Genomic DNA, 27,082 nt, shown 5'->3' with positions numbered 1-27,082 from the left:
TAAAGGAATTTCAGGCAAAATAGGAGATGGGGCTTTTTTAGTTTATTCAGCATGATGGGTAGGATATAAAAATAAGCTATGAATAGACTGTAAGACAGGAAAGAATGGGGAGGTATATTTTCTTTGTTTTGTTAAGTGTGACCACCAGAAATATGAGAGGCTGCAGCTGTTAGGACAAGAGATCCATCTCATCTGCTATCTGGTTTCCAATAGCCAAGTGCCTGAGAAAACATGTAAGAACAGAGCAAGTGCACAGCACACTTTTGCTTCAATGATCTTTAGTTCTTGATCAATTTGAAGATTGGGGATTGCAAATGTTTCTCATTTGTGAGGCCACATTAGATGGCCTTTGTTCCATTTATCTAATTATTATAATCTTAAGAAGACATGTTTTTGATGGACATATAGTTATTTCCTTCTGAATAGGGAAGTCAGAGTAGCAAATGTCATCATTCCTATGACAAAGTTATCAGTTCTCTTGATCTAAACAGAATAGAGTGGAGTGGAAGTGTCTTTTTGCTTCAGAAAGTTAACATTTAAATGGACCTGAGCTGCCTTGGCCGTTAATATATCACTGAGATAAATGGTATGGAGGAGAGTTTATTCCTTTGCTGCTGCGATGCTGGCAGGAGAGTGTGCTCTGTAATTGATTAACAGGGCACAGTGCATTGACTTATATGGGGAAGGCTATTATATCTCAGTAACAGGAAGGTATATATGATTCTGCTAAGTAAAAAAATTGAATTCTGCAGGAAGTAACTAAAACTGCTGGAAGAACAAAAGGTTCCCAGGGTTTGGGGTTTTTTTCTCTCTTAAATCTATGGTAAAACAGTATTTCGTATTCTGGTGGAAGTCTAAACTGTGCAGTATATTTAGTGAAACTTTCATACAGGGCTAGAAATATTAGTTTATGTAAGCAGTCTTTTAACTTTTATTCTGTTGGACCTAAAGTTATGAGTTAACAATGAGATGTAATAGCTTCTTTAATTCTATTAATCTGAATTATAGTCCTTCCCTGTAATTCATACACATTTATGGTGAATTTCCCATATTTTAAATCCTAAATGAGCAGGCAGATTGGGAGGTTTGGTTTTTTTAGAACAATGAGAAAGTGAGATTTTTTTTCTTATTACTTGGTATGTAAAAATAGACATAGTGTAGAGGATTACAGTTCTAAACAACAATGAAGGGAAATGGTATCAACTCAGGGTTTTTTGCTAGCCCCCACCACAGTATTGATGATTACAATGAAATTAAGAAATCAGAAGACTCAGATTAAATACTTGAGAAGCATACACGTAGATCACATACACATACATCATATGAAGCATATTTATGACTGTCAGTAAAAATTGTGACCACAGTGGCAATAGAGGGATGCCCCCTCTATTTTTTTTTACTAAGTCAAGCTTCTCTGTCTTATTCTTTTGAATCCAAGAGTATGAGTTAGTGAAAGAGAAATAAAGCAGACCTTTAATGATTTAGAAACTAGTATTCATTCCAAATACGTTTCCCATATTTCCTTTTGTGGATCTTCAGTAGTAGCACAAATAAAACAGCTGTCAAATTAAAAGGAGGGTTTTTTCTCGATAGCTACTGGAACCAGTAAAAGATCTGAAGTGCTGATGAGCTTCTATTATTAGGAGAGGCTTTTTTCATCTGTCATGTTTTTTTTCTGAGCCCAGTGTCAAAAATCTATATTTATTTCTGTTGCAGAAATGAAGAGTTTGCTCACATTTTTAAAATAATTTTTAAATGTTTGTTTATGTTTTTAGATCTTTTATTTCACAGTTTTTTAGACTATAGTAAGGAGTAGCCTCCCATTATATTAGTGATAAATCAAATTGCATAAGTTGAACACATTTTTTGTAACTAAGTTTTTACAGTTCTAATATTTTTCCAGGAAGATGCAGGTTTTTCTTCCCACCCCAGTTTGAAGCTATGGATGGCAGAAAATTGTGTAAACCTAATAATTTACTTTGCAAAATATATTTAAAACCCCTCAGGAAACAGAACAAAGGTACATGTTCAATCTTAGCTTTCATTACTGATGAGAAAATGTTTTTTTTTTCCCTTAAGGGTAAATATCATGTAATATAAGCAAACGAAAATTATTTTAAAAGATTGTGGTATGTATTTTAAAAAACTTCTGATTGTGTGTTGTTCTACTTTTAAATGTTTCATTCAGTTTTTACCTAGACAACAGGAATAATGGCAAATGCCTTCAAGTCTCTAGTAGGTAGCACAGAAAAAGAAGAGACAGCACAAGTAGTTTTCAAGCCGAAAAGCTATCACGATCTATAGAAAATAAACCAATAGATGAAGAAATGCTTGAGAAAAACTTTGTCAAGTAGTTCTGCATTTATATGTTAGGCCAAATTTGGCAATTACGGCAGTCTGCTGCTCACTTCTAGTCTTAGCTCTAACCTTGTACCACTTTGGCTGAAATAAAAGCAGCCTGGCACCCAGGATCTGAGAACACAGGTGTGTGCAGCCCTGGTGTGCTGCTGCTGGGGTGAGGTGTGAGGAGCACCTGGTTTCTGACCAAATGTGCTGCTCTGCTGCAGCCAGAGCAGAGGGAAGAGGAAATCGATCTTTCTGCTTTGTGGTATAAACAGTAATGTTTCAAACCATTTATCTTCCCTTGTCAAAATTCCATCATTAAATGCTGTGGTAGTGAACTTAAAAGTCATTGGAATTATCCTTTAATTCAGTCCAAAGTAGCTGCCCTTTACTCTTGTTTGTGCTTGTGAGGATTTTTTTTTCCCCTTAATGTTTGTTAACTCAGACATTTGTAAAGGACACTTATTTTCTTTGTTAAATGTCAAAATACTGATTCATGAATGAATGTTCTTTTGTGTTTCAGTACTTCAGTTTCTATTCTTGTGAAAGTAATTTTATTTTTCACTACATGAGACATTACCTTTTAGGAGAATTGCATTATATATTACTTGATGCACTCAGAAACCTCTTTTTTTTCCTCCTAAAGTTCTTTAGAAGGTAGGATTAATTTTGTTTCCGTGTGTGATCCAGTCTGATCAAACAACTGGTTTTTAATTGCACCAAAACTAGGTGTTGTGGCTGAGCATTAAATATGCTGCTTATGCATATTTAGACATATTGCAGACTACCTATGGTGACCTAATACTTTATAGACACATAAATTGAGGGTATTTCCACTTACATCAGAGACTGTGCTGCAGTGCATGTGTTTAGAAAGATTAGTTAGGCTTACTGGTGTAGGTTAAGGCTTTTTTTAGTTTTACCTGTGGTATAAATGAGTAATTTAAGCTACATATTTCTCCCATCTGTTGAAATATCCACAAAAAAAACTCACAAAAGGCAGTACATTAATTAAGTATTTGAAATATCTTAAGCCATTTCTCTTCATTTTAATTCATATAATACAAGAGAAGGAGATTTGATTTATAACTTTTTCTTCATTAGGATGGGTAAGATACTGATTTTGATTTTTTTCCATTTTAGAGGTTAATACCAAGTTAATCTTCTTTATAGTAAGGTAAAATGGAAGTGAAGTACTTAAATGAATTATAGAGATTAGCTAGTATAGTTTCTGTTCAGTGAATCTGTTGTATCTGATAATTCATAAGCATTCATTAATATTCCCTAATTTATTTTCTTTTTTTAATATCAGATTTATCAGCACTTCTATTACAGAAGTGAAAATATGTATCTTATTTATTTCTTAGAAAGCTGTCATGATAATACTTTTCTTTAGCACTATTTTTTTGTGTCACCAAAAACATCCCAAATGTTTCAGAGTAGGCTTTTTTGTTCAACCCCTGTATCCCCAAGGAGGGTGATGGCTCATGGTTAGATATTACCATTATCTTATTTTGTCAGTGGTTGAAATCTTTATTTTCTCATGTCAGTGTGTGTGTTTGTGGTTTTCTGTGAATTTTCTTGTGGTTTTTGAGGTGAGTTTTTGTTGGTTTGTGGTTGTAGGGTTATTTTTGTTGAAAAGCTGTGATGTAGCTACATGCATTCCACATGTACAAAAATAAAAAGGATGTGTTATGTTATCACCCAGAGGGAAAAAAAAGGGCATGAATAATTAAGAGCATAAAGTGAATCTGTTTTCTTGTGTTTCAGAAAAGTGTGATGAACCTCTGGTCTCAGCATTGCCACATTCCTCCTTCAGCAGTTCATCATCCATGACAAGCAGCTATGTGCCAGGGTATGCCAAGTTAAACAAGCGAGGAGGTAAGGGACATTCTCAACCTTAATGTTTGGATATTTCAAAAAGGGATGAATTATATTTTTAATGAGAAAATGTGTTTTATGTGGAATACTGTTGCTTACTCTTGTTTGAACAGACTCTTTTTATGAACTGAATTTTCTCTTTCATTGTATGGGAGACTAATTTCACTGCAGGGAGAAGGGCACTACCAGTAATTTATAGCAGCATGGGCCACATGCCTGATGTCAATGGACTCATACAGTACAGCTGCATCATTGACTTCACATAAAAGGGCTTGGGTACCACAAGGTGGCTGGGTCCTGTCTGCATTGGGTACTTGCAAGGTCATGGTTGGAGCAAAAATAAACAGCTTTGATGTGACTTGTTGATGTAGCTTGTTCCCACCTCAGCAATGACTGCTGTCATTCAGGCTTTTTTCTATCACCACAGGGACTTTGGCTTATGCATATATATATGTAATGCAATGAGTATCTGTAATACTTCTCTGTTCAGATGTGACAAAGCTGCCTCAGACTTAGTGGTTGGAAGAACAGGTGCATAAATTCAATGGCCTACCTGGTTTAATGATACTGAGGCACCATCCACTGTCCACAAAGAGTGCTGCCAGCTCTGCCAGTTGTCTGGAGGTCATCATGTGGGAAGGAATGAGCTGGGGTTGATGTCAAGACAGGAAGCATAATCTGTAAGTGGGGAAGAATATAGGGTAGGTCCAGGCATAGACATTCCTATGATGTGGCTCAGGTACTACCTGGAGGCTGCAATGGGACCCCAGGCTCAGTGGCAGGGTGGGTGGGTTCTCCACTGGGTAATGCAGTTATGGCCTGTTGGTACTCTCAGAGCCCTGACACTGTTGGTTTACTGGTCTGCAACTTCCCTGCATATTTGTGTTTTACAGCTGTAGAATTCTTGTTCTTTGATCTCTTTATTTCCTTCTTTGTTTATTTTTTGGTTTGTTTTTTTTTTTTTTATTTTTTCCCCTTTGGTCTCTAAAATCAGCTTTAGCAGGCCCTGGAGTTAGTTTCTTTTAACAACTAGCAATTGACATAGTGAGTTACTTATAGTCCTGCTTCCTCTGATGTCAGTCTGTGCCTGAATATTTAATACCTCTGCTGTCATCCCATGGTTGTGGTCCTCTACCCTATATTTTATAAAATACCAGTTTATTCTCTGCAGAAAAGGTATGATAGGTACAGAAATATATCAAAATTGTTATACTGGTAAACCCTAGCCCATGAAATCACTCAGCTAATTTAAATGTTACACAGATCAGGTTATGTTACTGGTTGTTAAAAAATTGCTATTGCAAGAGAGCTAAACAGATGCCAAAGACTAGCTTAGAGAAAATATGACTGATGAGCTCTAGTGCTACAGGCCTGCAGATCTGATGCAAAGTCTGTGGCCAGACAGGAGCATTGGCAATTTCTTTGGTTTAAGGCCTGCAGACCAGTAGATAACATGGTTTGTTGCTTCTGAATGAGAATAGATGTTGTTTTATGCTGGTTCCAGGCTTTTATTTCAGTGCTCCATGTATTTTGGTACATGCATTTTGCAGTTCTCAGGATTTCTGTGGCAGTGTGTTTGGATGCATGTTTTGGTAGGCTGTCAGGTCCCTTCAGTTGTGTGTTTAAATATTGATTAAGTGAAAGGAGTGGTGCTTCAATCCTAAAACACTGCTCATCTTTAGGTTGAATTCTTTTGTATGATTATAGTCATATCCATTTCCTGTTCTAAGTTTAAAAAAAGGCCACTAAAACCACTTTAATAAAACACAACTTAGCATCAGCTTTGCTGGGAGGCTCTTCCTTTGTTTTTAGATGAGTATTTCTCCTTTTTGTTTACAAGACTACTTATTCTGTTCTAAGTGAAAGGCAGATTGACATTTGGAGTTTAATTTTTTCTTTTAATTATACTTACCTCTCCCTTTCTTAACCTTAAAATCACTAAAAGCAGTTTCTTTTAATGATGTTTCTTCACTGATATGGATCAATGTTGTCATTAATCAAACACTGGATTTATTTCCTCATTGGAAATTTAGTTGCACCCTTTGTTAAATAGCAGTTTCATCTCTTTGTTTAAATAGCAACTTTGCTAGATTGTTATTATCCGTCTCTTAGTATCTATGAAGCATAGCACAAATACTTTTCAAAACTGAGGCTCTATGTACATGAACAATATCTTTTTTCCAATCCTAGTGGTGGTAAAAGTACTGCAGAATTCAGGAGTGTTTAACACAGGAACTTGTCTGTCTGTGTTTATGCTTCTACAAGTGATGGAAAATAGCTCAGTTTTAATACTGAGCTATTTTACAACTTCACAGAATTACAGATATTGCTAATCAAACCAGTAATAAGTGAATCCAATTTTTTTCTCTCCAAGGAGTCATTATCAGCTAATAGATTCCCAAATCAAATGTGCTATTTAAACCACACTATGCTCAAGTCATTAAATGGAAAGAACTCCCCCTCCTCTAGCCCCAGACCCCTTAAATTAAAGAAATGCACATTTGAAAATTCTACTCTCCAACCCAATTATGTTTCTTTCCTGTATTCATGGCACGTCACTCCAGACTGGCAAAACACTTTATTTGAATAGATGGGATATTCTATTCCATTGATTAAGGCACTGATTCCCTGAACAGCCACATCATGTTATTAAGGAGGCTGGAGTTGTCACTGTAGTTGTTGCAGTTAAGTTTCCTGCTATAAACATTGCAATTGGAAGGATGCATGCCAAAAAGAATTTAATATTTTCAGCATTTTTTAGGAGGCTTCAAAAGCAGAAACATCCATGAATTCACTCTAATGTTTGATAACACTTCATTTACAAATCCTGTAACTAGTGATTTAGGCAAATAGAATTAAGTATTTGTGGAATGGCATTGATCTGGAAACTGCCAGGGTGTATATGTAGCGTGGGTTTCTGTGTCAGTTTGTGAAAATATTTTGCATTTTCCACATCTCTCTACTTGGACCCATGTAAGCCTTCAGCAACTTGTGGGTTAGTATGTATACTTATTTCAAATGAAATGCAGATTTGATGGGTAGAAATTTGATTAGAAACATTAACCTCTCCAAATCAATGTATTTGGTGGTTCTTCTGCATTGCTGCTTGTTCCTGTTCTGAACCTTATTTGTTAAATTTGTTAAACAAGGAGAAGTATCCTGTGTTTTCTTGAGGTGGGGGTGGGGTGGCGGAGACTGGGGTGGAAAAAGTTATTTTTCATGATAGGAAAAAATTCTGATTGTAGAAACAAATATTTAGTGGTTACCTACAGGTCTGTCACTGTCTTGAAAATTTGTGCCTATACATATTAAATTTTCCATGTTCCCATTATTTCCATGTCAGTAAGTAAGAATCTTTGATTTATATAATCATTACAGCTGTGAATCTGTGTTTCTTTTATCACAAAGAGCCAAAAACCGGGGGGAACACTGAAAGTGTGCATTTCATACCAGCTCTCTCATTCATGGACCCCCAAAGTCTGTCTCATGGGGTCTCCTCCCTCTTCTGCCTTCCTGGGCGCTTCTAGTCATAGCAGCTGGTAAAAGCAACCAAAATACTTTCATTTTATTATCATGGAAAGAAGTAGGGAAAATGTAGACAAATTTCTTGCTTTTCTTTGTGAGCAACTCTACTACTACTAGATATCTTACTACTTATCAACAGATTTAACTAGAGTTAATGCTGGATAAAGCAAGTGCTGCTATTCCCATCAGGCCTGCAAAGACAAGGGGGCAAAGATCCTTTCAAATTCAGCTGTGACAACATTTCTGTGGAGTGAGAAGGATGCAATGAATTTCGTAGTGAATGTAGGTTTGGTTTGTGGTGGCTCCTGAATTATGTTAAAGGCCTATAAGCAAAGACTTGTACTTAAAAATTTAAACAGTACTGAATTAGCAACTGTTCAGACAAAGCTGGATGTAGTCAGTTTCTATAAAATTATCCTTTTGGTAGTAAGATAATATTTAATTTTAAACAACTAAGTCTTAGTGCTCTACTGTATCATAGTGTTGGCATACTTTTCATTTGAATTTTAAAGTTATCTGCTGTGCTGTTTTGTGCTAGTATAACAAAGGTACAAATTATTTTTGAAATGTCTGTAACTTATGTGAGGGGAAAAAGCACCACAGAAAAGGAGAATCGCTTTCCTTTTTTTTTTGTGTCTGTCATTATCACTTTAATATATATATATATATATATGCAAACATTGGGAAATATTTTAATGCTTTAAAATCCTAAAACTTTTTGCTTTGGATGGATTTCTTAAGAAAAATAATCATGAGTTTTCTGTCAATTATTAGCTCTGATTCTCCTCCTGTGTAAACCAAACAATTACAAGTATGTTAAAGGATTCAGTGTGCAATTTGGAGAATATGGGGATGTGTTAACTTTGAAAAAAAATTAATTCTACTTTCTAAAATGACTGCTACTGGAGTCAACCCAATTGGCACATAAATATATGCCATTAAGTCATTGACAGATCAAATTTTAACTGGAGTCTAGTTAGTAGACTATCTAAAAAGATTACAGGTCCTTCCATATTTGTCATCCCTCTTCTCCCACAAAAGTCTGTATTGCTGCCACCTTAGTAGCTAAAGTGGCAGCAGAGAAAAGGAGAGCTTTCAATAAGTTCATTCTACAGCTTTTTAAAATCCATCCTCACTAAGTTTTTCATATGTGATGTCAAGGTGAAAGGGTCTAACATCTTTTGACCTGCCATCAATAGGATCAATGGACTGCATCACATCATGAGAAGGATTCTTAGCACACGTTTGATATAATGTATTATCAATCTTCCTTTTAATGGTTCCCAAGCTGTTGGACCCTATACTTCTCACTAGTACAAGAATTAATGCTGCCTATCATCCATCTGATACCATTGTAATTCAGGGAAGAAAGTCTACATTATTTCAACGTAATGTAGTGTTATATAATATAATTGGAAGCTGCTTGAAACTGAGTAGAGTCTCAGACCTTCAGAAGTAATCCCAGCAGACAGTGAAAGTATGAAGGTCATAATGAATTTCTGGATATGTGGAAATTATCTTTTGCACAGTGGAATAAAAAAGAGGAAATTTGGTACCCAGGGGTTCTGTTTTAAGTCCAGCATTAGCAGGTAATCTGATGCTACCAATGAAATTGATAACATAAAATGAAAGGAAATATCTGTAGAGCAGTTGATGTTCAAAAAGCAGTCTTTCTAGCACCACTGTGTAAATTGTATCTAAGCTTTCAGATTACCTTTTAATCAATGCGCTGACCTTGGCCTGTTACCAGAGTTATTAATGTGACTATAAAATAAGCATCAGAAATTTTAAGTGTTGGCATAGGTGTAATTGTGACAGGTTTTTTTTTTGTTTTGTTTTGTTTTTTTTTTTCTTTCTCAATGGAGTCTTAAATTCTGCCTTCTGTATGGAAGATGCAAGAATTTATCTATAATGGGATATGGCTCTTTTATTCCCCAGATCATTTCCAGTAAGTCAATCGGATCTATGGCAATGGTTCTACTAAAATAAATTTTAAAAAGGCTCTTTTTACCTTCACTTTTAAAGTCTCCAATACTATAATTAATATCACTACTTCTCCAATTCCTTGTTACTATTATATAATGGAATATGAGATGGATTTTATGTAGTTTTCCTTTTGGGATGGTCAGTGTGGAAGGGGCAGTTAGCACCAGCCTGGATTGTGTGAGCAGTCTGGGCTTGTGCCTTCACAGCACTTGCCAGGAATTTAGTTTGGGTATGAATCTTGAAGGAAGGAGGTGCTCCCTCTGAGCTAACATTTGTCCAAATGAACAGTTAGCATGCACACTGTAGATCAACACTTTAAATACTGCAATCTCCTTGTGTTGACAACAACAACAATTTTGGGATTTTGGGCTACCTAAGAATACCTAAGAATACACAACACAACTCATTGTAATTTGACTAAACCCCTCTTAGGAAAAAGTTATGGAGTTGCCAGTGGTTTGGAAGTTTTCACTATCCAGGTTAGAGCATATGTTATCTTTTCTAAGTAGACAAGATCCTGAGAGTAATGAACAGAGTAGCATAAGAGAACTGGTAAAATCATGGGAGTAGTATTAACCACTTAGCTTTTGTATGTCTGTAAGAGAGCTCTTGCTGAGCTAAATCACTAAAATATGGCTGCCTTTTAAAAAGTAAATGAACTGCAGTTCTCTTTCTGTAAATATGTGCTTTAGAGAAACACAAGTTTTACAGTCCACTTCAGTATGTTTGCTAAAACCATCTCGTGAACAGTGTAGATCAAGCTAGGTTTTCAGAATCAGGACGAATTGATAGCCCTTATTTATTAAATAATTTCTTATCCATTTAAAAATATGGAAAGTTACTTATGGTTGAAAAAGATAAGCCTCTGTCCATTGACTTATAAACAGACCCCAAAAAGCAGGTTTGTCTGTGCCATAGCATTATTTGTGTTGCACACAGTATAAACAATATTTCTGGAATGCTTTAGAGAGAATACAAGCAACTGAAGTGTTTTATTGGGGGAGGTCTGTGTGGTTTGAGGGTTTTTAGGTTTTGATTTTGTTTGTGTTTTTAAATTTTTTAAAATTCATTTCAAGACATAACTCCTTTAGGAGCACTGTTACCTGTGTAATAATTTTTTTGTGTAGCATTAACTTCCATCTCTGGGTTTGTTTTTGTTTTTTTCTTTTAAAATTGATAAAAAATTTGGGTTCAGTTCATTTTTTTGCATCAAAAAAAGATGTAAAATTTTCTCTGTCTTTATCTGCTTCACATCCTACCATATAATCAGTTTTGTTTATTCTTCACCTTCAAACTAAATAGTTATGCACCCCACTTTGATTTGTAATGCAACCCACAACCCACCTCAGCTCCACAAACATTTATATCCCCCTTTTGAAGGCAACCGTGTTGATGTCAGAAGTTGTTTTCTGTGCTTTAACAATTTGGCCTAATGAAATATTTTTCATAAATACCTATTAGATGTAGAAGGAGTTCTTTAAAAAGACAAATAAAAATATTTGTACTAGCTCATTCCTCTGAAAAAAAAAACATTAAAACATTCATTGCAAAAGGGTAGTGAATTTTGTGAAGGTGCAGGAAAAAGAAGCATCACAAAGAGGAAAGAAAAGTGACAGTGTATATCCAGGACAGACTCATGCATTGAAAAAATAAGTTTAGAAAGGAAAGACATCAGCCTTTTCCAATCCAAGAAACAAAGTCTGTAGAGAGTGAAGCTCAAGTAATTGCATTAAAAAAAGGCATCATTAGCTTATGTTAATTTACCATAGCCTGATGAATACAGAAAGCATGACCGTTTTTTCCAGTTCATAACTAATTTGTTAATTAAAGTGTTCAGAATATCTAATTGGCTTATTTCATACACATGTAGATGGAGAGGAGGAAAAAAATAACACTGTGCTCTCCAACTTTATACATTTTTTCTTACAGCAATCATTTGAACAGGCAGCAGTTCCAAGCTCAGCAGGAGACATAAGGCAAATGGGCAGCTTCCTCAGGGAAGAGGGATGGGGACAGCAGATCATCCTGACTTTACTGAGCAGCTAGATTTTTTCAGAAAAAAATCAGCTTATTTCCTTAATTGTTTCTGATGCTAATGGGCAGCTGGGTTTGGCAGAAAGGTGGCTGTGCTGGTGGCAGAGAGGGGGCAGTCTCTCAGAGAGCCGGGCTGAACCCATATATACAAATACACTTTTCCCATATCCTTAGGGTACCAGTGCTGCTCTGGCTGTTTATCCTCAGAGTAGCCAAAGTCTGAGCTTTCAACTACTTTGAGAGTTTAATTTGACAGTTTCTCAAACAGCATTGGTACATTAAGTAAATATTTCAGAAATTTCTTTTGGTGTTCTTATTGGCTTCATCTTGAAAATGGAGACCTGATGAGCTCTCCTTCTCTACTTAGAATACTGTTGTCGCAGACATCTTTTGTGAAAATCCTTTTCTTTAGGATTTTTCCCTTCTGAGAAGCTGAGGCCTCAGAAACAAAATGTAAACAATGGTTGTCTGCTGCTGTGGAATGCATTGGGTGTGTCTGTGATTGGGCCATCTTGAATGTTTACAATTAATGGCCAACCACAGACCAGATAGCTTGGACTCTCTGTCCGAGCCAGCTGCCTTTGTTATCATTCTTTTCCATTCTATTCTTAGCTAGCCTGCTGAGGAAACCTTTCCTTCTATTTTTCTTTTTAGTATAGTTATAATGTAATATATATATTTCATAAAATAATAAATCAAGCCTTCTGAACATGGAGTCAGCATTCTCTTGCCTCATCCAAGAGCCCCTGTGAACATGGTCACATACTGCCATGATTTAAGCCAAACTGGAAATTAAACTTGAAAAAGTGGTTTTGAGGACACCCTATAGCAACCTTCCAGTACCTGAAGGGAGCCTACAAGAAGGGCAGAGAGGGACTTTTTACAAGAGTACATAATGACAGAACAGAGGGGAAATGTCTCTAAACTGAAAGAAAGGATGTTTATATTGTATATTAAGGAAAAATTTGTTACTGTGAAGGTGTTGAGGGAATGGAACAGAATGGGAATGGTTCCCCAGAGAAGTTGCAAATGCCCCATCCCTGGAAGTGTGTAAGGCCAGGCTGGATGGAGCAATGAGCAGTGGAAAGTGTCCCTGAACCTGACAAGAAGCTTGGGAATTCTATGATCTTTAAGATCCCTTCCAATCCAAACTATTCTGTGATTGTATATAGAATTAAACTGATGACTTAATAAAAATGGAGATTTGTCTGAAAAATGCATAAAGGCATATTAGAGTTCAGCTGGATGCCCCTTGAAACCAATGCCTCACAAGGAATTTGTCTACACGAGAGTTGGCACACGGAACAAGCAAATTGGAAAACTTCATGCTCTTCAGACACTGGGGCTACTTTGCTTGCACAGAACAGTGGGAACATGCAGGATTAAAAAACTCCAAAATCTCAATATAGGAAAACTTGGCCAACCTCTATTGGCAGATGAGGTATACTTAAAAGCAGTAGAGACTAGATATCCTAGACTTGGTTTTTTCTACAGAAACTTCAGACTTATATGCAGAGCTGTGTAAGTACAGAGCTCTGGAATGAAGGCAAAGATGTGTAGTGAGTGTACAGAGGATGCACTGTCAGCTTTTCCCAAGGTCAGTGTCTCCTGCCAGATGCTATGAGTGTTTCACCCTCTCCTGCACACAAAACACAGGTTTGCCTTACACAGATGGGTGTAGTGCAACTGATAGATTGCTGCTCTGAGCATTTGAGCCAGAGCATTGCTTTTCCCAAATAAGTCATAAACAAGCATAAGTGCTGGTAGAAATGGGAGCTATTTGGCTACCATTATAACCTCCCACTACAGTTATATGCTGAAAGAGAGAAAAGAAATAATGTGATAAAATGAGGCTATTTGTTGCAGATGGGAGAGTGCAGCTATTATTCATGTTTCAGCTTTCACAATGAGATTATTCGCAAGAAAATCTGAGCTACACAGTTAGAGATGGAACATTAATACTTGTTTTTCTGTATATAAGTTACTACACAAGTCACAAAAAATATCTCTGGATCTGGAAGAGTCTGGCTTAGCATCCAGTCTCATGACATAGAGGTGCTGGTGGTTTCTCTTTGTTTTTTCTCACTTATATTTGTGCCAGCATAGCTAAATAATTTCTTAATTACACCAACATTTAGTTGATGTAATTGTAGTGTTATAGTCACCTGACAATCACAAAATCAACTAGGTTTCAAAAGTTGTTTGATGTCATCAAGTCCAACCTATGACCCAGGACTACCTTGTCAACTAGAACATGGCACTAATTGCCACACCCAGTCTTAAACACCACATAGACATGGATATAGCTATAGATTAAATAAAATTATACTTTCTGTATTGTTCTCTGTGTGAAGATTTGTTGTGCTGGAGTTCAGCTAAGGACCCAAGCAATGCTCAGAAAAAAATGTTAATCGCAATTTATCACTTTCCTCCTGCTATCTGCACTGGCTTTTGTCTTCTGAAATAATCCATTTTTGGCTCTGGTTTATAGCTCACATAGGAAAATATTGTTCTATATTGAACATCTTTGGGAGTTTGTCAGCCAGCTAAGAAACAAATGAATATCATCAATGAACTAATTTCTTTCAGAGGCCTAAACTTTTCTGACTGCTTCTAGGACAGATTTTTATTTCTTTTAGGACAGACTTATGTTCTTTATTACAAAATTCGTTTGAATGGTCAATTTTCCAAGTGACTCAATGTTAGATAAATTGTCTCTGCTGTGAATCATGGGTCTGCATAATGTGATAAGCAATGGGGAAAAAGAATTAAAAGCTAGCTTGCTTGAAATCTGCTTTTTGAGAAGTTGTCTTTTAGATGTCTTTGCTTTTCTGTATTGACTACCATCAAATTTAGCATTCCTGCTGGGCTTTTAGAAACTCAACTCCCATTAGTGAGCTAATTTTGCTTTAGTTAAGAAAGTTGTCAGAAATTATTTGATTTTTGTAAGGATCAAAGGGTCCTCTGGTATTTAAAAACAGGCACTTGATCATGTCTATAATAACATAATATTTCTAGATCAGGAATAAGCTATCTTATAGGTATCCTGTCTTCCTTGGTTTTGCTAGTATAGACTGGATGATATTATGATGACTTAATTTTGAAGGAATAATAGGAATTGAGGAATGTAAAAAGATACATTCCTACATTGGGGAATGTAAAAAGATAAGTAAACAGAATTATTACTTAGTGAAACAGGAGAGTGTGCTTTGGCTGAGATGGAGAGCTTGGATATTGCACAGTGCTGTACTGAGATGACTTCAGCTGACATTCTGCAGAATGTGGAACATGTTAGAAACTGGATTTTTCCTTTAATAAACAAGCAGAAATGTTTAATATATATAGTGGGAAATGGTACTTGAACTAGTTGGCTTTCCTCAGTTTCAAGAAGTTGTCTCTTTTCTATGGTAGAGAATAAAATTCCCAACAAAAGTCAGTGCGGGAATATTTGATTTGCTGACTGTCGAAGCTGGTCAGCAACATCCCCCATAACAAATTTTGAATACATTGAGGTGATTGTTTCTTATACATATTAGTTTCCAGGTGTGATTTTTTTTTCCAAGGAGAGGGAGATGTTCTTTCTTTTATAATTGTGATTAACTAGTTTCTAAATTGGGCTAAAGTGGTGCTCAGCTATCAAAAAGAAAAAGTTGAATGCTAAGTTTAAAAAATATAAGGTTTTGAGAGATCAGAGAAGCTGTTAATTACAAGTCTAATTATCATGAGCAACCTCTGAAAGGTGCTTTAATAAACTTCTAGTTTCTAGGCAAAACCAAATTCTGTATATTATGCATGGAATATATGATGTGAAGCACAGTGGTGATATGCTTTAGCTTTTTCCTTACCTTGAAACAGCAAATAATGTGTAATTCAGCCAAGGCAGTAACCAACACATTGACCAGCAATGGCTGTTCAGTGAGCCATGTCCAAAAGCATCTGGAAAGAAGTTCTATACCTGGAGATCAAAGCAGAGACACCAAAAACTGGGTAGCTATTGGCAAAAATTATTTTTCAACATTTCGTTTCTCAGGTTTCCACTAGATTTTAATTAAGGAATGGTGTTGAGCCATTCCCAGGGAATGTCTTTTCTGCAGTTTGAGCAAAGGCTGGAGCACCTTGCTTATAAATAGGCGGTTAAGGGCACCCTTTGAGAAAAAGCTGCTAGTTTACCAGCTCATTGGGTGTGATATGGCAATTCCTGTGCTCTTAGCTTGCTCCCTTACAGCTGGTCCCTCCATGAGGCTGGAGTCACAATGACAGGGTTTGCTGGGGAAATCTACAGGCTTATCCAATTTTATGGATGATTGCAACACTTTCAGCCTCTCAGACTCATCTACAAAGGCAAGGAAGTTTAAAAGAACAGGAGAAGTTGATGGCAAATAAGAAAAAAGGCAGGAGAGACCTCAAAATAAATTGATTTAACCTATTGGCATAGGTCCAGAGGTTATTGAAAAAAAAGAATTTGGATTATGAAGTAAAAATTACAAACAAATTCCTAAGATAGCAGAGATAAGAAAACAACATAAAATAATGCTTTGGTTTGACAAGAATATTGGGTGTTATCAGAATCGTTAAGCCATATAATTTCTCGTCACCTGAAAAGAGCTGTCCCCTTTTCTCACCATCTTCTGTTCCCTGAAAAGAGAAGTTTTTCTCATTTTAAGGCCTTTGTCAATGACAAGCTTTTTTTTTTCTTGTTTAGAAGGTTGCCACTTTTTTAGCTAGTGCATAACAGCAAAAATAGATTTGTCTCCATAGTCTAACATGCCTCATGAAACACAGCTGAATGCTTAGCTATAAAAGTGCTTACAAGTATTTCAGAGTTACCATATATCACATTACAGGCAGGTAAATTGAAGGCTGTAATCATGGCTTTTATCTTGCAAATTTGCCCTAAGAACTTTAAAGAGGTCTAAACATTACAGCTAAGGAACAGGATGCTTCTGATCAGAGTAACAGAAAGCATTCTGAGATTTCAGCCTTCTATCAAGGTCCTAGAATGTATATACAGAAATCAATTTAATTATGTACTTTATTATCTATAACAGTTTAAAATTGACTGGTTTATTTCCAAAATTTTCAATTAAATATAGGCATTATTTTTTCATAACATTGGGAGCTCGTTCTTAGTATTTTTCAGAAAGCCTTTGCCCAGCAGAGGTGGTATACTGCTTCCTCCTTGTGTATCAGAAAAATGCTGTTAATTCTATCTTATAATACAGAAATCTACAAAACCCATAATAGTGTCCTAAAAGATGCTGAGAGCATAATTTAAAATATAATGGTTATACTGGAGATATGGAAAATAACTGGAAATATAATATAGGCTGCTTTTATGGATGATTTTAAACTACCAACAGTACCAACCAAAGAAAATATTTTCAAATGCATTGAATGTGGAGTCTATAAAAGACTTGATTCAAACAATTATGCCTAGATTTAGTTTTGATATTGATTAATAGTAGTAGTATTAGTAAATATTGACAGAGTTTTAAATAATTAGTATATGCAACTTTCTGACAAAATTATATTTAAAATATCCTCCCACTTCCTACTCCACACAAAGGAAAACTAAAGATTTTAAAGATGAAAAATTTTTTAAGTGTTCTGGCAAATTGAATAGGAATGAGCTAAACTGTAGAGGATTATATGAAATTGGAAAGAGGAGAAAAGATAGATTTGTAAATGTATATTAGAAAACTGAACCCCTAAATTTCATTAATTTTCCAGGCAAGTGTAGAACAGAAATCCCACTGTGTTCTCAATGTTAATGGAGACAGTGTCAGTCTTTTTTCCTTAGAATTTACATGGAAAACATCAGGTAGGAATAACATGCATTCAGGTCTGCTCAAACAAAGCTACATTGATATGCAGTGGCTACAGAGCTAATTGAGAAAACTGCTCTCAACAAATTAGGACACTCTTTAAAGTGTAGCTGTCACAGCACTGTCTGCTTGAAATTGAAAGGATATGTTGCACTGCAGATAGTGCTAGTGAAGGAAGATTATGTAAAAAACAGGATCATTTGTGTTTGTTCCTAAAGGGACCCTCAGGCCAGAGAGTTCATAAATGTCTTTCTTGGATTTTATTAAGCTAATGTACCATGTCTGCATTTGATTTCTTTTTATTCCCAGAGGGTTTATATTGTTCTTTTTAACTATGTTTGCTTGAAAGTATATAATGTGCTTCGACAATATAGAGTTGAGCATCTGAGCATCAAATTTCCTTTGCCAGATAGATAAAGCTGTAAAATGAAGTTCACCAATTTATCTAAGAATTCCTTTGAAAGAGCTCATGCCAAATAAAAGAGGTAAACTCCAAATGATAAAGCTAACCTTTTATAACAATTATCTCCCTATAAAAAGAAGGATTTTTTTCATGAACTTTTTTTGGTCTTTGTTGGTGATTTGACACAGTCAATTAAAACCCCCGGAACTGCCCAGTAATTCAGTTTAATAGCAAAATAAATTTGGATATGGGTGGGGATAGGGAAGGTGTATAAAGACACTTGTGCTTTTTAGATAGAAAATACAAAATCCCTTCTCTGGATGAGGAGCTCAAGGACTTCCACTTTCTCACAAAGCTTGCCACATGGAAAGGATTCTTTCACAGGTGAGAAGATTTTAGCAGATTGTTTGCATTTGATGCTGGGTGGTAATTGAACTTCACCAAAAAGGACATGTTTAATCTATTGCAATACTGGTACCTTCTGGGTCACAGCCATTTCCATGACCTCAAATTACATCAACAGTTATTCATGGCTAATGGAAAGTGACATCACATCATAAAGGTACAGATCACCAAAAAACTTTTTAAAAGGTTCTAACACATTAAGAAGCTGATGGCTGTGGCAGAAGAATTGTTAAGTTTGTGACAGTGTGCAGTGATCACCAGCCTGATTAAAACCCGTTTAATAAAAATTGTTGTGTTTTTGGAATTCTGGAATGTACATGGAGATTTTGCAGATGCTCAATTCCTGAGGCTTGTCACTTCAGAAACTCAGCTTTAGTGTTGAAGAAACTTGTCACTGCAGATTTGGCATGATAGAGTGCAACACAATATGTTCTGACTTGCATGTAATCCTTCAGCAGATGAGTGTAGCTCCAGGGATGTTGACATGACACAAGCTACTGTTTTAGATCATTTTCCATGGTGTGTGACAATGCTAGCCTTAAACATGAATTTTTCAGGCAAAGTTGTACAAAGCAGGAGAAAACTGGTGGCAACTAAAACTGTTTCAGTTACTCTGGATTCAAGGATATTTATAATGAGAGCTTGGAATGTTAAAATGTAGCCTGGATCCAAACATGCATTGTGCCAGGAGAGATGTAACTGAGAACTTGAAGTCTGGAAATAAAGATGGGTAGAAACCTTAGACCCTGAGGAATATTGTGTCCAGAATACTTCACATTGTTTTGTTGATTAAGAATCAAGTATGATTCTTCTTCTGGATCTTTGATGAAGACTATTAAATCAGTTATCTTGGCTTTCAGATTTTTAACCAAGTTTGTAAACCCCACACTTGATCTTGCATGATGCTGATCTCATTGTCTGGTTCCACAAGATGCACTTGTGTCTCCTCCAAGGTCATTGTGCAGATACTGACACTACTCAATACAATGAGCTGTAAGCACAATACTCAGAATTTTAGACCTTGTAGCAGAATATTGATAAAGATAGCAAGACTGTGTTCCATCTGTTATAGGGCAAGCTGAACCAGCTCTTATTTTTGTATTTTTGTACTTATGCAAGAAATGACAGCCAAAGGAATATGACATATTTTCTAGTCCCATTTGGGACATGATGGGACATTTTCTAGTCCCAACACTGACTTCATTGTTTAACTATTGGTAAATGTTTTGTGATAAACTTTGCTTTTAACATACTAGAATTTTTCTTCTTTAAATCCATAACTTCCTTTACAGGACAAGAGTTGGAAAGACAATGTTCTGATTTTCTGCTCTTTTTGTGCTCATTTCTACTTCTTTTTGAGAATGTATTAAAGAAATTCACTGTATGTTTCTCAGTCTCCAGGAGCTCATGGGGGTTTTTATGTATTTTTGGGGATTTTAAGGGCAACCCTATTACTACTTAAAAGTACCTATTCAGAAAAAAAGTGAAGATTGTTTACCATGAGATATCAGGCAGGAAAATATGAAAATTGAAGAAGTCCACTTCTATGGCAGTAAGATTTCCCAGCATGAAAAATTTTAAAGAAATATTATATAAAGTGATAGAATGACTAAGCAGAGGTCAATCTCATATGGAAAATCAATGTATTATCCTGATGTAGATACTAGTTACTAGTGATGATTATGCAATACAGAGAATTTTTTGTAAAGGTAAATAAAAAAAGCAAGTGTGCAAAATCGCAACAATTTATTACTGAGTTGTTTTCTAGAGCAGAAATATTACCTAGCTTTGCAAATTTAGCAACAGAATTTCAGGAAAGATTCAAGCCCCTGTAAATTAGAAGTTTTTATTTAAGGAGAATAGGAAAGATTTAAGAAGAATAGGAAAGTAAGGCCCTGCCTTTATGATCTTAATAATGTTAAATACCTTAGCCTGTGTAAGACAGTTAGATCGTATGATATTTCCTCATCTCATCTCTTTTCTAGGCTGAACAAGGCCTGGTCATTCAGTGTCTTCTCACAGGATGAATACTCCAGTTCCCTCCCTTTTTGGTCTCCTCAATTGAGTTTAGGGTAGCACAGGAAAATTTTGACTCCCACTTGAATGGGAAAGTGGTGTCTGGGGTTGGAAAACAAAAGCTGCAAAAATAGGAGACATCAGGAGGAGAAAAACAGAGCAAAGAGATAACTCTTGAGTGATGCACACAAATACACCCAGACTGGGAAAGTAGAGCTGTGCCTGTCATTGAGACATTATGTGTCAGGGTCCAAGGAGAAGCCGGTGAGGAGCAAAATTTTGGCAGGAATGTATTACAATCCACAAAATTAGAATGAGAAAGTGGGTGCCATATTCTTTGAACAAATTAAGAACAGTTCCAGGTTGGGTACCTTCATTCTCATGCAAAACTTTCATCTCTGACACCTGCTGGAAGGGAGGTACAGTGGGATGCAGCACACACAGTTTTCTGGAGTGTGTCAGGAATAACTTCATGATATATTATACATTTTGATAGATCAAATTCATATATGTTACAGACATACACTTTTTTACTGGAGTAGCATTTGTTTACAAATTTGCTTTGTAAAATCTATGGCAAATAAAACTTCTGTTCTCCAAATGATACTTTGCTTCTAGTAATAAGAAAAAATAAATTCATTGTAGTGATAAAAAATAAAAGAGAAAACTAGTTGTAGTGTCTTCATAAGTATTGACTAAATCTTGACTCTGATTTTTTTGATGCTTAATTAGCATTGCCAAATCAGGAGCTAAACATTGGGATAAGATACTTTTAAACCCACAATTAATAGCACATATTTTTCTCTTTCATTCTTTTCAAAAAACCTGTATTTAAATCTGTATTCTAACCATAATAGAGAGAATTATCATATCTTGCTTTCTCTTCTTAAACCATATGGTTTTGCCTGTGTAACATTTTTATAGCACAATAATCATAGGATTCAATTTTTACAGAAGTAATGATTTACCTACTTTAGTGCTTAGAAGCTCTTACTGCATACTTATTTCCTGGGCTTCTGCCATAAGGAAAATCCCTCTGTCTTCAGTAGGAATAATATCCATGTAACTGGAAGCAGAGAAACACTAACTGTCTGTGATAAGTGGCTTTCTTCAATATTAAAGTGAATCAGGAGAGCATGAAAAAACTTTCTTACAGTTGCATGGACGTTCCTGGACAATCTAGTTTAAGCTGTAGTACTCTTTCCTTGTCCAGGCTCAGCAGATGGAAATTTTCTTGAAGACTGTTAGGAAGACTTGCTTGTTTCAGGAAAAATATGAGCTTTGTTCAAGAAGAAAATGATGTAACTTCTGTAAGGTCAGAGCAGCAAGCTCCGTGGGGATGGAACCCTGGGTGGTGCATTTATGGTAAAGTAGGAGAAATTACTAACTTTAGCAATACAGTATTCCTCAGAAAGTTTTAGAGTGCTGTTTATTTTCTCAGTCATCTTTGTGAGGCGAATAATGTGTTACAGCAGCTTACATGCACACAAACTAAAGTTATTTTTATCCTCAATTAGGTCTTTTCATGCCTGGGCATTGCTTCTGCCAAGTTAGATAGCTTCTGTCTTGAATACTGTTTTTGTAGCTGTGGCTGTTTCTTAATCAGTCAACTGCTGCTTGGTACCAACAGAAATTACTTAGGTCCAATCTGCAGTCTAGCTGTTTGAGGTGGTGGGATTTTTGTCCTTTTATTGGGGGAGTGGGTACATTCAGTTAGTCCAAACATGCAAAAGTTCCTTTTTCTTCTCAGCAGTGTTGAGTCTTGACGGACAGTGTTGGAAAAAAACACATTCAGAACAAGCATTTTAATCTGTAGCCTGAAGAGCTTAAATGAAGAGTGTGGAAGCTGCAGAGAGATTAATTTCTGCCTAGGGAGCCACATCTTCCTAAGAGTGTTAGAGGGATAAAGGAGGCAGGGGGAGAAGTGGGAATGTTCAGGGACACCTGAAGTTAAATCCTGCTTTGAATCCCCCCCCCAGAATATGTATGTTGAACCCTCCTACTGTAAAGCCAACATTTCCATATTCTCGTCCCTTCTGTGGGTTAAAATTTAAAAAAGAAGGGTTGGAGTGTGCATTTGGGGCTCTTAATTTATTATAGTGTAATTTTTAAAATGCTCTGCTGAATGAACTTTGAGTTCTCATTAATTTATATTGAATAAAAATCCTAGCAGAATTTCTTACCCTGATTAGTGTCTAAAATGTATCAGATTAGTTAATCCCATGAGAGTAAATTAACATTTGATGCCACTGATAAGAGCACTGATACTTTTATTAGTGTTATAAATTTTTTGCTGACTTTTTTTCCCCCTCATATAGTCTCACATGATTATAATGATTTTTGTATACAGTGCTATGTTTTGGCTTCAAGGAGTATAAACTCATTAGGGAATCCTCATTGTTTATTAGTAGTTTACCATAGACTTCAGGCAAGTTGCTGCCCTAAAAAGTTGAATTCTACTGTAGTATAGTTCTATCTCAAAATGAGCATATTATTTTGCAAATTAAAATAAAGAAGAAAATTGTTCCTCTGATGTTGTTGCAACTCTGCATATGATATCAATAAATGTTTTGCTATTAGCAAAATAAAAGGCATAATATGAGCTTTCATCACCAAAATGGATGCAGTACAGAGTAATTTTTAAAAATAGAATATATTTTCTTAATGAAGAGAAAGGATAAGGATTTCGGGTACTCCTTGCAATAGATGCATCAAACAAAAATGTAATTATCTTTTAACTTTGCTAAAACAGAAAATGCCACAAATGCCTTGAATCATCTGTATATTGGATTTCAAAAGTCATCTCTCAATATTTCACCATTCTGTGCTCCTGCTTACTGAAAGAATGGCAGAATTAAATGCATGTACTAGGACAGATTGAGCAGTGGTAGCTTATATTCATGCATGGCACTGGTGCTATCAGAGCTCCTGTGGTATCTTGAGCAAGGTATGATTTGCTGAAGCACTTGGAAACAGTGTCTAAGCAATGAGGCAGATAAGGATGAGTCCTGTCCTTTGCTCAGGATTGGGTCAATACCACATTGACACAAATAAGAGAACAGTATATCTCCCTCTAACTGTTAATTTTCTAGGAAATTTGCACATGGAAAATGCTCACAAAACTATTTCTGGCTATTCAGAAAATTTCAGTTGTAATGGCTGATTTAACTTTTTACTTTCAATAATTTTGTTCCTCTTTATGAAAATTCATTAGCTTCACTTATAACTTTTTGTGGAAAATTATCAAAATGCACAGTGATTTTGCCACTCAAGAAGGAAAGAATATTTCAGACTGCTTTATTGACAACTTTGATCTTTGAGAAATCACCACCATTTGGGTTGAGACCAGCTTCTCATAAATTCCTGTAAAATGGGAATTCAGGTTTGAAATTTTGAGCAGATGGAAAAGTGTATAGAGGAAAATCAGGTTTAGCCTGGATAGGAAACACTAGGGAAGAGTCTTCAGCCTGAATATATTCCTGAATGGATTTTTTCTTGCCAATCTCAGAAGAAGAACCTTATAAAAACCAGCAAACTAAAAATCCCAAGCCACACCAACAGCGCTACAAAAAACAAACTGGTATAAATGTAAAAATAACAGAGGAATAAGTGTGCAGTCTTCAGATTCTGTAGCAGCCCAGGAGCTGAGCCCAAGTGGGTGTTGCAAACATCAGTAGCAGCCAGCAAAGTTTGACTGTTGACAATCATTAAGGGAGCTGGACTTCAGAACTTTATTTAATGTCTGGAGCCCAGGTAGTTTGGTTTTTTTTCTACTTGCTGGGCTAAGACTCTTTAAGGGCCTGAAAGAGCTGGAGGGAGTACATCATGAGCAAGGCATTACAAGGGAGATTTTTTTTTTTTGTTGGAGACACAGACCAGGAGATTTGCAGTTAAAAAACACAGATAGAAAACAGACAGTGAGGCTTCTACTTGTTTACAGAGAGCATTTCTCTAGTGTTGTTTGCACATCACAGGAACATTGGTATATACTGAAGCAGAAACTATGTTCCTTATAGGATCTCACACAGCAAGTATCTGTAAGACTGGAGGTTCAGCTTTTATCTTTTATGGCTGAAGACTTGTCACAGAACAAGATATGTAAGCCAGAATTGCATCATTTAATCATTTTTCATGTGCAATCATTTGAGGGAAAAATATTAATCAAGATAAGCTAGAACACCATGATATAACTTTGAGTAATTCAGCTTTGGCTTCCATCAATTTGTGGGCTCAACTAATGGGAACAGGAGATGACTTAAGCGACTAAAGTGTTTAGGCATCTCATTGCTATTGAAATGTTATAAATCAGGTGCTGGAATACCTTAATTCCTCTTTTTCTGGCATCTCGACGAAGGAATGATCACAGCAGATGCAAGAAACCGTCGTATTGAGCTTGTATTTGTATTTTAAAGTGATGTGTATGCTATTCAATCAAGGTCAGTTACTATTTGTGATCTGGCCATCATTAAAATCTTGGATAACAATCTACTAATCAGGGCTCAATAGCTCAGCACAGACACTGCAGAGGTAGTATTTGTTCTCCATTAACTGCACACTTGCTAGTTCTTGCTGGGGGTATGACCTGAGTTGTCAGGAAAACCCCAGTGCTGCAATGCATAAACATACAAGGAGAGATTTGTGTCATGGTGCTTGCAAAGGTGACGTGAGGAAAGGGAGATCTCTCTACTCTCCACCTCATCTTTTGTGTGCCACTATGGTTATTTTGTATGCAAGGGATTTGCATGCTGGGGTGCAGTGATCCGTTGCCTTGCCTCAACTTTCTGCCCAAAACACAAGAAAACGCCTCATGGAGAAGAAGCTGCTTGATGCCTTGAACACAGATGATGTGCACAGAATATTTAAATCTTGCCCCAGTTTTGTTTAAGATTCCATTAGGATGCAGTTGTGAATGAGCTTTTTTTTGCATATGTAATTAGAAAGCAGAACAGATGGGAAAGGCACAGTTTAAAGTGATGTGTTCATTAAAATAACCAAAGCTGCAAAGTGTTTGTTCCCCAACAGTGAATTCAGGATATGAGACTCCTTAGGTTTCTGACTTTTTTCCCCCTACTTTGAGTCTTTGAGACAACTGTGAATGACAACAATGAGATCTCTTTTGCATCAATTTTTTGTTAGATATCACCACTGCTCCTTAGGGCAGATTGACTGTTCATTCCCTCATATGTGGTGTGTGCTCAGTTAAGATATACTAGGAAGCAGTGGGTATTAAGAAGCAGACACTACATCAAGGGATTTATTTTAATTGCATTTACTGTAAGAAAGATCTATTGGGATTTAAAAAATAATATACTGATTTTAATGTTCTTTTTAAAAAGATCTGTGTGGACTGTATCCTGATAACTACTGTTATCCCTTGGGTTATTTCTACTTTTAACTTTCATGTTTTTAAATGAAAATGAAATAATTTTAAGAAACATAATTAGGGGATTTTTTTACATATACGGACCCTGTCTACTTTTTTACTAGAAGGCAAGTCTTCTAAGATTAGTCTAACATTGTTCAATAAATATCTGCTACAGTGAATAAGGGCTGATCCTTATTCTCCTCCATGGAAATAGAATAAAAATAGTTGTTTTACATAGTCTAAAAGCTGAAAACCATACTCCCTTTATAGGCTTGCATCTTTCAGCTGCTAATAAGGCAGGCAAATTTAAGGAATGATTATTGGATCTTTCCTATGTTTTACCCCTGCAAAATGAGTCTTAATTAGATGTATTTTATGCTAAACTTAGAGATTCAGAGCTTACTGTCTCCTAATTTTTTCCACCCTTCTAGAAAGCTGTTTTAACTCATGGAGAAGTAGGTCAAAGGTTGGGTGTCATTTGCCAGTTTCTAGTAAATATGGTTTGATTTGGGATAAATTCTAATAGTGAATTCTAGAGAAGAAGATATCTAGTTGTCATTTTTGTTCTCTTCTCTCATGCTGCTACTGTCTCAGTACTTTTTTATGTTCTAAATATCAACTTTTGCTTCTCTTGAAGCTGCATGTTCATTATTTGCCCATCATCGATGTTTTGCATGGTCTCGTCTGCAAATGCATCCCTGCTGTTATGTGCTAAGAAGAAGAGCGTTTCAAAAATGCAAAAGAAAATCCCTACCCTGAAGATAGGGAATGGATTATAAATCCAAATTTAGCCAGAACAGCAGATGGATACAAGAAATAAACAAATGCATGCTGTTTATGATAAAGAAATAAATGTTTGTCCATGCCAGTATAAGGAAAAGATTGTTTCGATTAGAAGTGAAGCCCTGTAACAGGCCAGAAGTGTCTTTGTTGGAGGACTCTACCAAGTACATGGTAAATGTGACCTTCCCTCAAAGCAGCTTGAAATGTAAAGTCTGTAATCATGCAAGATTTCTGTAAAAGCATAACTTTTCCCAGTGTGACTAGATCCACTGTAGTGTTCCAGGACTGGAAGGGACCTTAAAGATCATGTAGTTTCAATACCTTCTACCAGACCAGAAAGACCTCTTCCACCTGACCTTGAACACTGCCAGGAATGGAGCATCCACAGCCTCTCTGGGTAACTTGTTGCAGTGTCTCACCAGCCTCACAGTAAAGAATTTTTCCTGATGTCTTAACATAAGTCTACTCTCTCTCAGTTTGAAGCCATTACCCCTTGTCCTGTCACTACACACCCTT

The 27,082-nt window shown here is 36.1% G+C and overlaps 1 protein-coding gene across 1 annotated transcript in view; it reads left to right on the top strand.

The window, feature by feature from the left end:
- Window positions 1-27,082, top strand: part of CNTNAP2 (contactin associated protein 2) — a 1,030,166-nt gene that overhangs the window by 312,194 nt on the left and 690,890 nt on the right. The window contains exon 2 of the mRNA XM_054654380.2: window positions 4,114-4,224. Within this exon, the coding sequence (XP_054510355.2) occupies window positions 4,114-4,224 (111 nt within the window). The remainder of the gene's footprint in view (window positions 1-4,113; window positions 4,225-27,082) is intronic.

This window comes from Agelaius phoeniceus, chromosome 1 (assembly GCF_051311805.1).
Source record: "Agelaius phoeniceus isolate bAgePho1 chromosome 1, bAgePho1.hap1, whole genome shotgun sequence".
Classification (NCBI taxonomy): domain Eukaryota; kingdom Metazoa; phylum Chordata; class Aves; order Passeriformes; family Icteridae; genus Agelaius; species Agelaius phoeniceus.
This window is presented reverse-complemented; position numbering and strand designations above follow the sequence as displayed.